Here is a 16,551-nt window from a genome sequence, read left to right on the forward strand (position 1 = left end):
AACCCTGGTGGCGTAGTGCTTAAGTGCTACAGCTGATAACCAAAGGGTCGGCAGTTTGAATCCGCCAGGCACTCCTTGGAAACTCTGTGGGGCAATTCTACCCTGTCCTAAGGGTCGCTATGAGTCAGAATCGACTCGATAGTACTGGTTTTGGTTTTGGTCTTATGTTTTAATTTAAAAATTTAAAGTTACCTTTTAAAAACGTTTCTCTGTACCCCTACTACCTACCTAGCTTGGGACCTGGTAAAATCAGGCAGCTCTGCTATGGTGGAAGGCCAAGTGTTTCATTTATTATCTGAAGAAAAAGTCTTATTGTAGTTAATGACCCGTTTCTAAACACTGGTTCAGGCCAGTCTTTGAGCTGTTTCTGGAGAGAATTGCCTCTACTTCAAACCACATGAAACTAAAACATGAGCAAAAAGGAGGAAAGGCACGGCGCACGAGGTGATTTAAACTTTACTCCCCACAAGGCTCCTTACAGACCTCAGATAAGCTGATGAAAACAGCCCAGGAGCGTACAGCAGCCGCCGCTCTCAGGGTGCAGGGAACACTGCTCCAGTGAGCCATGGCACTGGGCTTGCAGACTCCAAAAGGCACTTTCTCTTTTCAGCAACACTGTAATTATTTCCACAGAGGATTCAAAGGGGTGGGGGGTGGGGGGGGAGGAACCGCCTGGGAACCGCTGATAATACTTAGGATTTGTAGTTTCCAAACCCTGGCTGTACTTCAGAATCACAAATTGAACTTAAAGCAAATGCTAGATTCCTGGGTCTCATCCCAGACCTACTGCATTATTAGAATCGTGTGGGCTGGTCCTAGGAACCTTTTTTTTTTTTTAAATACTCCTCAAGTCATTCTGATGTAGCCAACCCACATACCGGTGTTCAGCAATCATTTGACAACTGCTGGCTTGAAGGAACTGAGAAATATCTACTCCATCTGAGTCCAATTAGATTAGCAGTAAAGTCAAAAAAAAATGGAAGGCCTCCAAAACAAATCGGCTTATACTACCTTTTCATATTTTAACAAATCTCACTGCTGAGAAGTTCATCCTTGAACTTCACTAAATCCTCCTCTTTAAGTAACAGCCCATTCATTCTCTTTTATCTGGTCCTTAGTGGACCCTGGGAACAGATCAACTCTGTTAAAAAGTGTGATTGCACTGAAAAATAGAAACACACTACAACAAAAGAGAAACCAAAAGTCTCCTGTGCTGCCACAGCTAAAGCCTCAGAGCACCAGCCTGAGCTGGGTTTCACTCTGGGAGGCAGCAAGGCACCGCGTATCCCAGCAAGCACGCTGCCAACTGTCCACTCTGGTTTCTACGTCGTCATGATGCATTTAGCCCCAATGATCTGTGTGAGATCTGTCATTCTTGGTGAGCTTTTCCTTGGGGAGGAGTCAGATGCTACCCAGGGGTATTTTCAGGCGGCATTTCCTGCTGTGATTCAACAGGACCATTGTTATCTCAATGTTTTCTACTCAATGAATTTCTTACGAACTTTGGTGACTTGATTTGTGAGAAAACTCTGCCTTAGCAGAGATATTCACTAGTGCTGTGGACCCTCACTGGCAGGGAGACACTTGTTTCCTAAGAGTCAAACTCCCATTTAGTTGCCAACAGAAAATCCTTTCCCTGTCATGCCGGCTTTACAACAAGGCTCCCAAACCCTCTGGCACTCCACTCACCAAGAAATAGGGTCCTCAACATTGTGAATGTACTAATAAAAGCCACTGAACTGTATACTCACACAGTTAAAATGGTGTGTTTTACATCAGGTGAGTATTACCTCAATTAAAAAAAAGCACTGGGATTCTAAGTCTCCTCTCCCTGAATCTGGGCTCTGTGCCTGTTTATCTGTGAAACATGGCAGAAGCAATGCTGTGCTGATTTCTGGGCCCAGGCCTTCAGAAACCGGCAGCTGCTTCCATTTCCTGTCTCCTAGGATGTTCACTATTAGACCCCACCACCATACGAACAAGAGGCTTAAGCAGCCTTTGCATGGGTCCACTAAGAGGAACGGGGGTCCCCAGGGCTGCACCCCAGCTTCATTCCCAACTGACAGCCAGCACCGACTTGCCAGCCATTTGAGTGAACCCTCTTGAAAGTAGATCCTCCAGCCTTCTGTTGAGCTGCCTCAGTCAAAGCAATGTAGAGCAGAGACAAGCTACTCTGCCAAGTCCCGCCTAAATTAAAGATCCTCGAGCAAAAGTAAAGATTATAGATGTTTAAGCCATTTTGTTTTGTGACGGTTTGTTCTGCAGCAATAGATAACTGGTACTCCTATGTAAGAAAGAATGGCTGGTTGTGATTCCACAAAAAGATACTTGTATGCCAAGGTTCACCGCGGCATTATTCACAATAGCCAAAAGGTGAAGGCAACCTGCCACTCCTCAGGAGAAAGATGTGGCAATTTTCTTCCATAAAGATTACAGCCTTGGAAACCCTATGGGGCAGCTCTGCTCTGTCCTACAGGGTTGTTATGACTCAGCATCAACTCAATGGCAACAGGTTTGGTTTTTTTTTTTTTTTGGTTGCATACCTGTGATTATAATCCCATCTGGGAATCAGGTTTCTTTCTTAAGTTAAAAGGTCATATCAGCGTAGAGTGTTTTAACCCAGTTACTTTTGAGATACAGTAAAACCTGCAAAAGCCAGAACCTGTGTAAGGCGGAAACCTGCCAGAAAAAGAAAACTCAAATACTTTCCACTAAAATGAGTGACAGAAAAGTGGTAAGACTGCACCGTGTCAAAGGCAGAAAACTTAAGAGAGCCAGAAAAACAAGGCAATTCCATCAAGTTCCAGCCCTCACAGGTTTCACTGCATAAAAAGAGCAAATTAGGACAGAGAAGCAAGCAGAGATGGGGGTAGAAAGATGCTACACCACACGAAGGTCACCAAGGAACTGAGCCATTGCCCAGAAGCTGAGAAGAGACAAGGACCTTCCCCCTGAATTGAAGGAGAGAGAAAGCCTTCCCCTAGAAGCCAGCACCCTTAATTTGAACTTCTAGCTTCCTAAAACTGAGAGAAAATTAATTTCTGTTGGTTAAAGCCACCCATTTGTGGTATTTTTGTTATAGTAGCACTAGGTAACTAAGACAGTTGCCAACACACCTTCTTAGAAAAAGGTACTTGAGATGATGTGTTTCATACCACCCTCCTGCTCTGCCCCAAGGGCCAAGGAGCCTCAGACTCTGTCTTCTTACCTCCAGCCTCTCAGGAAGGGGCTCGTTCTGCAGAATTCTCAATGCTTTAGCAGCAGCATCGTGTTTCGCAGCCTGTCTCGTCCTTCCTTTTCCATTAAATTGCTGTCCTCCCACAGACAGTTCAACTTGATAAAGTAAAGGTGGAACTGGAAATGGGTAAAAGTACCTAAAAATAAAAGGAGTTTAGATTGATAAATCACAGACCGACAGTCTCAGATCGATAAACTGCCATATATTCTCTGGCAGATTCTAGGTATTTCCTTCCCCATGGGTCCTAATCATATTAATGTTTGATGGCTAATAATGACTCCTCATCAACGTACCCAGAGATTTCGTAAAAGTTTAAACTGGATTAGAACTGCGACACAGTATGAGCAAATACTATTTAGCAATTCTGACTTACAAATAACATGAGCTCAATTTTTAACGCTAACTTGTACTTAAAAAATCTAAAATGGATTGTGCTTTGGCTGAGACAGAAACTTAACTTGCTTTACTTTTTCTTATCTGAGACTTACCTTTGTGTGACGGCTCTGGAAATTTTATAACAAACATCTTTCAGAAAGGGTCCGCTATTCTGAAAATTCCAACAGCCTATAGCCTGACAGAGTCTGGTTTCTTACATTTCAGTTTGTATTTTCAAAATGCCTTTGCCCCCAAGGAGGGCAGGGAAATGAAGACTTCCATTCTGATCATCAATCTACCCACTAATGCCTTATTACTGCCAGCAGGAGGGTTTTAAAGCGTGGCGTTTTGGGATTTCAATTAATACTTTACTACACCTGTGCTCCAAAGTTATTTACAAAGCACACACGTTCAAATGTCAAAAAGCACCCAATAAACAATAATCAGAAATTCTATAAAGCTGAGAATAATGGCGTTACAAGAAGTGTTTTCAAATATGACTCAGTCACAAAGAGGAGTTACAAGTGTGATCTTTAACCAGACCTCCTGGGGGCACCAACCGCACTGCTAGTGAGGAATACTGTCAGGATGGCTCAGGCCCTTGCCAAAGATAAGAGTTAAAAGAGCACACCACAATACAGTTCCAAAGGCACCACCACAAATAAGGCTGACTTGCAAACCTGGAAGGCCTGAAGAAGACCAAGTCATTACTTGCTTCATATTCTATGGACCAAGCAAACCCTTGGCTGCCGATTCCGACTCATAGTGACCCTGTAGGACAGGGTAGAACTGCCCCCTAGGGTTTCCAGGGATATAATCTTTACAGAAGCAGATTGCCACATCTTTATCCCGTGGAGTGGCTGGTGAGTTTGAACCAGTGACCTTTTGGTTAGCAGCTGAGTGCTTAACCACTGTGCCATCAGGGTTCGTCCATAATGTATAGATAAATGCTCTTTGGTTATTCCATGTAAAGCATCGGATATATTCATTTTCACCTGTATTTTATAAAGAAAACACACACACACACACACATACCTCGGGGGATAAGCACCTCCTCTCATGTTGTAGTTGTAGGTGGACGGCATCCGAGAGTAAGGGTCAACAGGCTTGTACATTGGCTTTTTCCCAAGTTTCATGCACAGTGCATTTAGTTCTACAGTAGGAGTTATGCTTTCTGCAACACAGAACCAACACAAGGAACTGGTTTTTTTGGCTGATATGAGAATGACGGTTACTAAAATAAAGAACAGCATGCTTTTGACTAACTGGATTGATGATGTACTATAGACAAGGACCTAAGGACTTCACTGCTAAGCATCAGGTCAGGAAATCCAAGAATCTGCTGTGATTTCTGGGGATCAACCTACAGTCAACAGCACAAAATATACCGTAAGGGCTGTCAGAGGGAGAGCAATTTAACACAAGATGGTATCAGTGAAAGCCACACATTCCAGTTGTCAGAAACAAGTTTTACTACATGTCAAATTCCATGATTAAAACATCCCATGCAACTGTGCGAATTATTTCATTGCTCAGGAATATCTAACCAATACAAGTTTGATTATACCGACTGACTGGGTTATTGGCTGACACTTAGAATGTCTATACACACTACTTCACTGAACAATGCATTTATTCAGGACTAACTATATGTAAAGCACTGTGCTAAGCTGGAGGGACACAATTCCTACCCCAGAGGAGTTGCGAGAACATACAAGACACTAAAAGAGCCACGATATCATGGGGCGTGGATCATAAGTAAAGGTGTAGAATCCCTGCAAAGAGGCAAGTAAATTCTATCTGGAGAAGTCAGATGAGGCCCACAGAACATTCCGGTATTTCCATTCTTGACATTTATAATGGAATTTGACCTGTGGTAACGCTTGTTAGAAAAATGAGCTCCATTTCCATATACAATAGAAGCAAGTATATCTTAAAATTATCAACTTTAGAAAACATTTCTACTCATTTTTCAATTTCTTTTCTGTCAGCTCATCTAATTCATAAACTCGTACAAACCACTTAAAAAAATCAGCCTGGAAGATTAGTGTCAGTGCACAATCACATTTAAAAACATTTCATATCAAACACAGAACAACACTAGCAATGGCAAAATTCAATTTAAATGCACACAAAAATCCACCTTAAAATGCTTCTTTAGGATGTAGAGATGAATAAAAACGACTTGATTCTGTACTGTAACTGGTCTGTATAAATTTAGTGCACAAATGAAATTTATAACAGTATCTTTGGGGTTTGCAAAATCAGAGGGTCACACGAGTTACCAGCCTCTTCTCTTCCTCACATTAGAATTATATGTATTGAGACTTCACATAGTTGCATATTAAGCACAACCTGAATAATTTTAAGAACAGCTCTAATCCATAGAATATTTCTGCAATGGAGGATGGATATGAAAGAAAACAGAAAGAAATCAAAAGCAACAAAAATCTGGCCAAGACCTTCCCGGATTTGTTCCTGCGTACAAAGGGACTGGGATTACTTGATGTCCCTGAGGGTCAATTCTGCTACAATGTCCATTCTTACCAGATTAGTGGTTCCCAACCTTTCCACCAGACACTCTTCTTTATTTGTATCCTCCCCCGCCTTGGGTCCCTTGTTTGAGAAGATACTAATTTATATTTATGAAGTAATACATATTTAAGTTATTTTCTCATTCTTTTTAATGATCAGGAGACGTGTAACTGACAATCAGGGCCATGATCGCCGTGATATAATTGATACTACCACACTGAGTTGAAGCGATTCTAGTTAAAATCTACATTCTCGATAATACGAACAACCTGATCAAGGGAAGACGTATTTCCATGAAACTTTTCTGAAATCTTAGAAATCATTTGGTGAACCCCCCAGCCTCCTTACCCCCATGACTGCCTCTCCAGATCACTAGGAATCGAGGGACTATAGGCTGGGAACCACTTCTTTAGAGTAAGGTAAAGGATTCCTAAAAGATAAGCATTTGCCACTGGTAGTGTAGAATCTGTGCTTTCGAAAAAAACAAGTTAGTTAAGAAATAATTCATATACATACTAAATGGGTACCTCTAGACACACTTTTGAAAGGAACCTGTCTTGGCCCACGCATAATACCTGGATTCCTTCCTTCGCTACGAAAAGGGCGGACTATAGGTTTAGGAAATTTTGTTCCTTCCAAAGCTTTGGCAGCAGCTGTGTGTTGGGCTTTTTTAATACTAGTTCCTTCAGCTTCCCAGTGCTGATCTCCAAGTGTTAGCTGTACTGTAAACACCTACAAATGAAAATTGTGAGCTCTCAATTCATGAAACCTGATGTTGAATGTATTACGTCACTTGGACCTTGAATTCTTTTTATGGACATGATTTAAAAGGCCTGGTCATTATCTTGGTAACTTATCCCTTCACCCCTTTTTCCTTTTCTGTTGTTTTTACAAGCAGAAAAGGATTTTTAAAATGTAAGCATCATTGACAAAAGCTGTACAGCACTCCATTAAAAAACTATGCTTTGAAAAGATGGGGGTAAATGCCAGAGATTGAAAAATACTTTCTTACATATTAAAATATAAACCAAAAAAAATGTTGCCATCAAGTCAATTCTGACTCACAGTGACCCTATAGAACAGAGTAGAACTGCCCCATGGAGTTTCAAAGGAGCAGCTGGCAGATTCAAACCACTGATCTTTTGGTTAGCAGCTGAGCTCTTACCCACTGTGCCACCAGGGCTCCATTAAAATATTAGATCCTGATTATTTGGAAGCCACCCAAATAGACATTGTCTTCCAATGACTTCTCATGGGAGAAATGTAGCAAACTTGATTTAGACACATTGTAGTATCTCATGCAAATTAAAACAATGTTTGCTTTGATGCTACAACGTGTTTGTATATTCTTATCCGAAAATATAACCCTGATAAGACAAGAACTTGTACAAATTTGTAAATGTCAGCCAGGTTCTAAAGCGTTGCCTTCTACTTTCCTAAGACTGTACTATTCAGACGCTGCCTCCACTTTCGGAAGAAAATCAGATCCACAGCAACAAAGATCTACAATCATTTCTCATCTCAACTCTAAGGAGGCATACAAACAGCTCATTTTACCCTTAACACATGCCTACGATAGCAGCCTCTTTCTACCTTTTTAAGTATAAAGGCAACCCAAGTGCATCTCCAGTCTTAAAATTAGGTTACTTTAATCCACCACTTTCAAATTAATACTCTGTCAAAAAGAACCACAGAACAGTGATTCTTCCACTTTGGTGTGCGTCCAAACTATCACGTGGGGGCCCTCGGTGAACTACAGAAGCCCTGGCCCCACCCTTCAGGGATTCTGACTGACTGACCAACATGAGGGGGGAACCTGAGCATGTGTATTTTTAAGCTCCCAAAGGGATTTTGATGCACCCTGAAGTTTGATATCCAACTTTGGAACCTAGCAAAATGGACTGGAGCTTTTAATATTTTTCTGATTTTATCACTGGATATCAATTTATTTCACCTACGAATAACTTAAAAGGGAATCGTAAGTTTGAGCATGTCTAGGCCACTTCAATTTAGTGCCTAAGGGGGAGAAGGCAACTTGCCTTGATGATTTTTCTTGTAGGTCTTAACTTCAGGATTCCCTCAGTGCACAGCTTCCACTAAAGGGAAAAGCTAAAGACTCCTTCATCCCCCCTGAAACACTAGGGGTCTCCTGCACACATGCTGTAGTCCCTGAGGTTACTCACTCAAGTACCAACAGCGTGACCTCAAACCCTGGCTAGCCTGAGAAGTCAAACAGCAGAAGCCTGAGAAGCTGTGCAATCCATGGGTGTTTTTGGTGGTCCTTTCACAGAAAGACACTGAAGTGGGAAAAGGCTAGAAAACAAAAAAGAGTTAATCTTATTAACAATATCGCCTTTCTCCAGGGCTTTCCCCGTCCGGTGCTGTTGCCACTCTGCTGCGTTCTGTGTGGAGGGTTGGTAGTGAGGTTAGAAGCTTGGTTTTGATAGAATTAAAGGCACACCAGACCTCTGGCTTTTCAAATAGCCTAACAGTCACCCAGGAGGAGACAACTTCTCTTTGAGCAACTCCTGGGTAAAAAAATACGTGGTTATGGATTGAACACACAGCAAAAACTACCTAAAGTACTAAAATTCAGATAAGAAAGACCATTTTCCAAAAAATACCAAAAACATTTAATAAAGGGAATCCCAAAGTTAAGGTCTGCAAAAAAAATCCTGTAGGAGAAGCATAACAGTTATAGAAAATGACTTAACTGCCTTCCAAATAGAAAGAAACCCTGGAAATATAATTATGCTTTGGAATAATGTTAAAACTAACTTCGTGTGAGTGGAAAAGTTCTGTTTCTCTTAAACGCATAATTACTTACTAAAAATAGCTATCATTTATTAAGTCCTCACTAAGTGCCAGACATTGTACCCCAAACTTTAGCATATATTCTCTCATTTCCTTCTCATAACAGACCTATTCAGCAGGTATTATTTTTCCCGTTTTACAGATGAGGAACCGAGGTTCAAAAAAGGTACTAACATCCCAAGGTCACACAGCTAGTAAGGAGCTGAGACTCAAACCCAGATCTGTCTGACTCCAAAGTCCACTCACCTAGCCATGCTAGTCTACGGTGCCAACTTGGAATTGTGGTTGACGTTACCTTTAGTCAAATGAAACGAGAAACTTCACATGATTTAAGGCTTCAGGAAAATTTTGCATGCCAAGAAAATGAGGCATACAGAGGTTAACTCAACCTTGTACTATCTTTGCCGCAAGGCTACATCAGAAACAGGAGTCCCAATTCTTTACCTCTCACACTATATCCTCTTAGACTAGAGTCACAAAAGATAAAGCCAGATATGCAAAAATTAAGTCCCAACATGCAAATTGGCACAGATATCACACAAGTTTAAAAGACTGAATTCCTGAATGACAAATTACAAAATTTCAAATTATAGTCAGCCCTTCATTCTCTGCGGTAAGAGGAACGACAAGCATAACTGAAATCAGAGACAATCCAAAATACACACTTGGAGACTAATTTCTACCTTACATCTTCAGACCTTTTACTGGATTGCTAACAAGTGGCAAAACTGATTTCCCATTCACCTCCTCTCCGGGTCCAGTCTAAGGTACATGTGGAACAGCCGGAAAGGAGCCAGAGGTAGGCTGCAGCCAGGAGGAGGCCCAGAGCTGGAAAACCCATGGGAAATCATTCACAGGTACTTGGGAGTTGTCTCTACTCAGAATCCTAAATAACCACACACCAACTCAAGTCTTCAAAGACAAACATCCCAAAAAAGAAGGCTATCTTTCCTTTGACCCATTCTGCAACAACCCTTCAAAAATCTATACTTTTTCATCTTTTGAAGACAACCTCAGCGGTTTGAAAATATGTATTTTGACTCACAGCACCAATTTCAAAAGTGTAAAAAAACAGAAAACATTCCTGGTGGTTTATAAATGCACAAGCAGTATGGACAATATTTACCTTACAGTGAGCTGGACCTTGCTCACGCAAAAGTTTATACTCAGGCTGAATCTTGTTGAAACGGGCTAACTCATTCACAAGACACATTGGGGTTTTCTCTTTGGGGTGTGCCATGTTAGAAGGAACTGCAAAATAACGTAAGAGCGTTGAAGTCAACTAGCAGCACGTTTAAGACTGCTGCGCTCCCAGGGATAGGAAAACAAACTGAAGTGAGGAGTCAGAGCAGCAGGGATGCAAAACCGCAAACCATACTGGAGCACATGCCGGCAGAAGACACTACCATGGTCTTTTCTGAACCAGCTGAAGTCAGACAACCTAGAAGGAGAGGGTGTGTCTTCAAAAGAAAGAGAACAGAAGTCAGGGGAGTAACTAAACCACAATAGGCAAGCGAGATTTGGTATCAGAGGAACCACTGTTACTATAACCAACCAAGAGAATAACAAGGAAGTCTTTTGAGCAGACACACACTGGTTACCGCAACAGCTGTCAGCCCTACCCTGTTCGTTATTTCACAAAACTCGACATGCCAATACCATCTCTCAAACAATGACTGTCATTTTCCAGACAGCTAACTCCTCATTCCTGGGGCATCTCCTACTCTTTTCTCTAGAGGCTGCCATCCTTGTATCTTATTATCTATTCCTGACAGTTCTGTAAGTAAAATAAAATGGACTTGGTGGGAGGGAGTTTTACAAAGTCAACAGGATGCAGACCTAAGAACATACTAGAAGAAAAAGCAATAAATCCCAGAGGACTGAAATAAGTCTGTGCCTTTGTCTTTGACGATGGTTTCACATGGCAAACTGGTGGAAAAGTCAGTGTCTAGAGGACTATGACAAGCCAAGAATGCTATCGGTGAGCCAGTTTGAGGAAGCCTGGGGGCAGCGTGGAAGTTGCCTTGCAGTTGAGCGGGAGAAGTAAACACTCTAAGAACAGATTTACAAAGTAAAGGGTATGAGGCGGCAAAGGAGGAACTGCAAGGGAAACAGGCATATGGAAGGGGTTGAAAAGAATTTGTTTTAAGGTGACTCTGGTATAGAGACACACAATACTGGCACCCCATTTATTTAACTGGTCTCACCACTTGTGGGGGGCAGAATATTGGTTTTAGGCTTTTTTTTTTTTTTTTTTTAAGTCTCAAGTCTTTTCTAACCAATAAGTACTTTTAGTTCACTTTCTTAATAATCAGATTTGAATGCTTCTAAACTTACTCATTTTTTAAACCTCTGCTTCTTCGTTCAATTTCTAACTGCTCCTCACAATTATTTCTAAACTACCTCTGGAACCTCTTGAACTTAAACTTACTTGGTTGAAGTAAAAATTAACAAATGCCAATATACTTTTTCACTTCTAGTGAAATGTGGCTGCCCCCTTGCTTGGAACAAAATCTTACAAACGCACAAAAAGGGGGTTTGCACAAACAAGAGTTCTTTGTCAGTTCTGGGAAATAATTTTAAAAGTAGAATTTTCCAATACAACAATGAATATCCAAAGTGGTGTTAACTGTTGAATTCTTTCTGCCAGTCACCACTTCATAATAGGCTAGGCTTTCTAGTTTGAGTAGTTTTCAACTCCTTTTCTTACAATTTTGAAATGGTCTGCCAACTGAGATCTCCACCAACCCAGTGTATAACCAGCGTTTTATACCTAGGATAAAGAAGAGTGGATGGCAATACTTTCTTGAAGGTAAATTTGAGAGCTCCCTACATCTGCAAAGCTACGTATCAGATCAGAAAACAGGCTAAGAAAACATTTGAAATAGAAGACACTTGGATTCAGACGCTTACCTGCAGCTGCACTGGTGGATGTGATAGATGCAGAGGGTAAAGCAGAGTTTTGAATAGGTCTACCTGCATTTTCAGAGGGCAGAGAGCTAGCAGTAGAAGGAATACTCATCAAAGGCTGTGAGAGAAGAGACTGGTTCTTGTTCAGTATTTGGCTCCCTGAGAGAGCGGCAGATGGGTTCTGAACTTGCACTTGAACTTGAGACATGGTCACTTTCAACAAAAGTGAACAACTGCAGGTAAACAGCTTTCAGTGCAGGTTAATTCAGTGCTATGAAGTCTAAAGTTCTACCTAAAAGTTGTAAGGGAAAGAAAATAAAAAGGTAAATTATAGAGGAGATAAATAATCGCCAATATTCAGTCAAAATTGGTCTCACCTACTCAAGTATGAAAATAGCCCCATTTAGCATGTAGCTAGGTTAATTATTAGAAATATATTCCCCCTTGGTACACGCTAAGTTTCCTGGGCTTGTGACTCTCCCCACTGTTTTTGTTTTTTTTTTTAAGAGACTTCTAATACCCACATGTTCACTTTACAATGAGAATCAGTAGGGTATAATAATATTTATTACTGAGTATTAAGAATTTTAAACTACATACATTCAAAAGTGTAAATTTAAAAGTATGGAGAGGTTTTCCATAGTACATGGGATAGAGCGAAGCTTTCTGGTCTCAAAATGAGAAGCTGAAAGCAACCCAGGTTTGTAACACCATTAATAAGTGAACATAACACTGCTTTCATTCAAGGGCCACATGCTCAGATTGGCAGCCTTGGCACTTTTCTTTATGTTGACTAAAGAAAAGGAGGGATGTCTCACTTCTGCAGTATCTTTTTCCTTATCATCATAAAAGATGTATTTGTTTTCCTCTGAGGGCGTATGTGACATGGTCTCATTCAGTTACGGCGCCCACGTCAATGCTCAGGACCCTGAGAATGAGTTACACAGCACAGACCCTTCTACAGCATTCGCACTACTGAAAGCACAAGTGGAGAAGATGAAGAGGAGAGGACAGACTGGAGACTCCAGCAATTTAACGGTGTAGCTGGGACAGGGCAGGGTCAGAAAGGACAAAGCAGGAGACTGTTTACCTTCATTTTATAAATTAGGAGGACATCAAAGACATTACTTTGAAATACATTTAAACTTCTTCACAAGTTAAAAACAATAGTTCTGATCTTTTCACAGCTATCCGTCAAAAGCTGAAATGTTTCAAATGAGTCAAAACTACTTAAAAATTCCCAGTAGCAACAAAGAATAGAAATGACAGGTCTCTCAGGAAATAGACAACCAAAGCAGAAAACGGTGAACTAATTAGAAGTTCTTCTACAGAGTAATTGTTTGTTACTTTCATTTTTTTCAAAAGCCTCAACGTGGTTTTTAATTAAAGCTAGACCTCTAAAAGAGATGAACGACCAATTCAGTCACTGGAGAAGTCTCTTGCTGAGAGGCAAAAAGGGCTACAAAACGCAAAAGAAACTCAGCTGAAATGACTTTGGATAACAGAAACATAAATATTACCTTAGTCAACAAAATTCACCAATGTTGCAGTTGTTCCTTATTTACTGCTATGACTTTTGGAATAAGAACAAGATCAGAGGCGATCCATTGCAATCTAGATTAACAGTCTTAGCAGACAAGTTGCCAGAGTCAACAAAGTCCAGAACAGTTTAAAAATCAGCTATGACCTTGTTTCACCGCTGTTTTTTTTTTTTCAGCTGCCAAAATATAAATAAATCTCACTCACTCACTCTCACTCTCACTCTCCCCCTTCCTAAACTCTGTCTTGAGGGCATTTTTTCTATTAAAAAAAAAAAAAATCATTTATGATGTATTCACAATTTCACACCCAGGTCACAAGCTGAAAAAACAAGCCACACCGTAAAGTGTCTCCTCCAGAGTCTACCCACAGGGCAGAATGAGCAACCAACTCTGCCCTCTCTGGCTCCTAGAGTCTGAGACTCTGAATGAACTCCTAAATTTAGAAAGGGTGGGGCCCAAAGGGATCTTTTTGGCTAATGCTGTCTAAAACAGGCCCAGTGCCAAGCACTTCCAGTCAGAGACATCAATACATACATTTTCTAAAAAATGAGAAAGGAGAATGAGAACAAGCTCTCAAAACTGCCCAAAAACTTTTAACCTCACGTTCACCTGGAGAAATTACATCTTTGTTAACTGTTTGAAACAAGCAGTTAAAACTCTAATTAAAAAAAAAAAACTCCAAATAAGGCTGTGTACTTCACAAATATTAATTTTCCATTATGACCAATACTAAAATTCAACAAACAAATTTTTAGTCATTTGCTAATTTAACACTTTGTATGTCCTTCAGGAGTCCCAGGGTGGTAGAGTTGAAGGTGATCAGCTGCTAGCCAAATGACTGGAGGTTCAAGTCGACCCAGAGGGTCCTTGGAAGAAAGACCTGGTGATCCAATTCCAAAAAATCAGCCATTAAAAATCCCATGGAGCACATACAGAAGCAACTCGATGGCGACTGGTTCCCGTGTCTTTAAGCCTAAAAAGAGTATCTAAAGTAGTGGTTCTCAACTGGGATGAATCTGATTCCCAGGGGACATCGACTACGTCTGGAGATATCTTTAGGATGTCAAAACTGAGGGGGATAAGGGTAATGCTACTGGCATCTAGAGGGATAGGGGCCAGGGAGGCTGTTTCAAAAACACAAACACTAGTCGACAAAATAAAAACCTTACCAATGTAATAAGTAGCCTACATACTTAGACAGAAAAAGAAAAATTCCTTTTCCTCTCCAAAAGGCTCTTGATATTTTACCACCTCCTCCTCAAGTCAGGTAAGTCATCACAGCTATGAATGGGGAGGAATATACTGTTGACCCACATTTTCCCATATTTTTAAAGAATAAATAAAGCTTCTGATATTTATATAGTTCATAGCAGACTTCAGGGGAAGTATAGGATTTTGGTTTATATAGTTCATAGCAGACTTCAGGGGAAGTATAGGATTTTCGTTTATACAGTTCATAGCAGACTTCAGGGGAAGTATAGGATTCTGGAAATATTACTTCTGTGCAACTACTGAATCTGTTGCTCAACCAGTACTCTGACCTGAAGACTAAATTCCTAAATGCAAACCTTAGTCTTTTCCTTTAAACCTGTCCTTAAGGATTATTTTCTCCCAGGTAAATTAGGGACTCAAAAGAGATTAAAATGCTTTGTTAGAGCCTCCTTACTGAAGAACAATATTTCACAAACAGTAAAATTCGGTTGAGAAGTTAGAAACACAAAGATTCTTCAGCTTTCCCTTTGACAGCCACACCTGTGTTGTGTTAATTCCCTGACTCTGGCACAAACGAAGTCCTTGAATCTCCTACTGAGTTCTTCCTATTTGAAGAGCTTGAGACACCAGCTCAGAAAAACATGCTTATCTTATTCTCAAGTCCTATATTTCATGGCTCATCTGTAAGCGCTGTAACATTAAGAGGGGGAAATAATGGGGTTATAGGTACGCCTTTTAAAAGATTGCTTCATTCTATGTCCCCCTGGTCCTAACACTGGCATGGTGATACAACATCTTATCAAAACACAGTCTCCCTTTGGCTGGCAGCTTCCGTTTTAAAAGTGTCGAGCGCTTTCTAGTTGTGGGTTGTAGGAAAAGAGAATATGGGCACACGAACTCTACAAAGCATTTTTTTTTAATTATTCTTTATATGATGTGCTAACATGTGGTCAGGAACCAAATGCTTACTCCTCACTCAGCAGTGAATCTACTAAGACTAGAGCACACTGAGTGTGCATTTTGAGTAATCTGTTTAACATATAAGAAGACAGACCCTCTAGAAAGAGCTTACAGAATTACCTGCAGTCTTCCTTATTATTAGTCTTATTCACTTTGTTTCTGTTTAATTTTTACTGTGCTTTAAGTGAAAGTTTACAAATCAAGTCAGTCTCTCACACAAAAACTTATACACACCTTGCTACATACTCCCAATTTTTCTCCCCCCCCCTTTTTTTTTAATGAGACAACCCACTCCCTCCCTTCACTATTAGTCTTATTCACTTTTAAAAGACTGTAAATCTTTGTAGTATGAAATAACTACTTCAGCAATTATGGAATAACATCATTTTTATATCTGACTGGATTGATTAACACATGACTTATAATGAAGTATCTATACTGTTGTGTAGAAATCAATACCTCAGTCTCCTTTTTAATAAGTGATATGGCGCAACAGTTAAGTGCTTGGCAGTTAACCAAAAAGTTGGCAGTTTGAACCCACCCAGCGGCTGCATGAGAGAAAGGCCCGGTAATCTGCTTCTGTAAAAATTACAGCCAAGAAAACACTATGGGGTGGTTCTACTCTGTCACGTGGGGTCACTATGAGTTGGAATCAACTAGACAGCACCTAACAACCACATGCGCAAACTCATAAACGGCAATGAATATTCTCAAATCCTGGAAAAGAATCGTATTTGTTAAAACTTCTCCTCTAAGAAACAAGGAGAGATCCGTAAGTAACCAACTTTAAATCTATTAATTTGCTCTGTCTAGCTTTTGGGGGTTCCATTTCCAGAAAAACTTTATCAACAAACTTTTTAACAACAACAAAAAAGTTAAGAAATAAACCAATTTTCCTACCACATAAAGTCCTCTTCAATAGCCTTGAAATATACCTAAAATACCCACATCATCCCCTTACATCCA

The 16,551-nt window shown here is 40.4% G+C and overlaps 1 protein-coding gene across 12 annotated transcripts in view; it reads right to left on the bottom strand.

Annotated features, from left to right (window-relative positions):
- Positions 1-16,551, bottom strand: part of STAU1 (staufen double-stranded RNA binding protein 1) — a 53,341-nt gene that overhangs the window by 21,771 nt on the left and 15,019 nt on the right. For 4 of the 12 annotated variants that reach the window (XM_064276191.1, XM_064276188.1, XM_064276189.1 and 1 more), the window contains 5 exons: positions 11,876-12,164; positions 10,089-10,213; positions 6,724-6,880; positions 4,649-4,787; positions 3,209-3,374 (listed from right to left, as the gene is read on the bottom strand). In XM_064276191.1, coding sequence (XP_064132261.1) covers positions 3,209-3,374; positions 4,649-4,787; positions 6,724-6,880; positions 10,089-10,213; positions 11,876-12,080 — 792 coding nt within the window. In that variant the 5' untranslated portion in view covers positions 12,081-12,164. Of the gene's footprint in view, positions 1-3,208; positions 3,375-4,648; positions 4,788-6,723; positions 6,881-10,088; positions 10,214-11,875; positions 12,165-16,551 lie in introns of those variants that run through there. The other 8 variants (XM_064276195.1, XM_010591784.3, XM_064276193.1 and 5 more) reach the window with 4 other exon arrangements.

Source organism: Loxodonta africana, chromosome 24 (genome assembly GCF_030014295.1).
Source record: "Loxodonta africana isolate mLoxAfr1 chromosome 24, mLoxAfr1.hap2, whole genome shotgun sequence".
In the NCBI taxonomy this organism is placed as follows: Eukaryota; Metazoa; Chordata; class Mammalia; order Proboscidea; family Elephantidae; genus Loxodonta; species Loxodonta africana.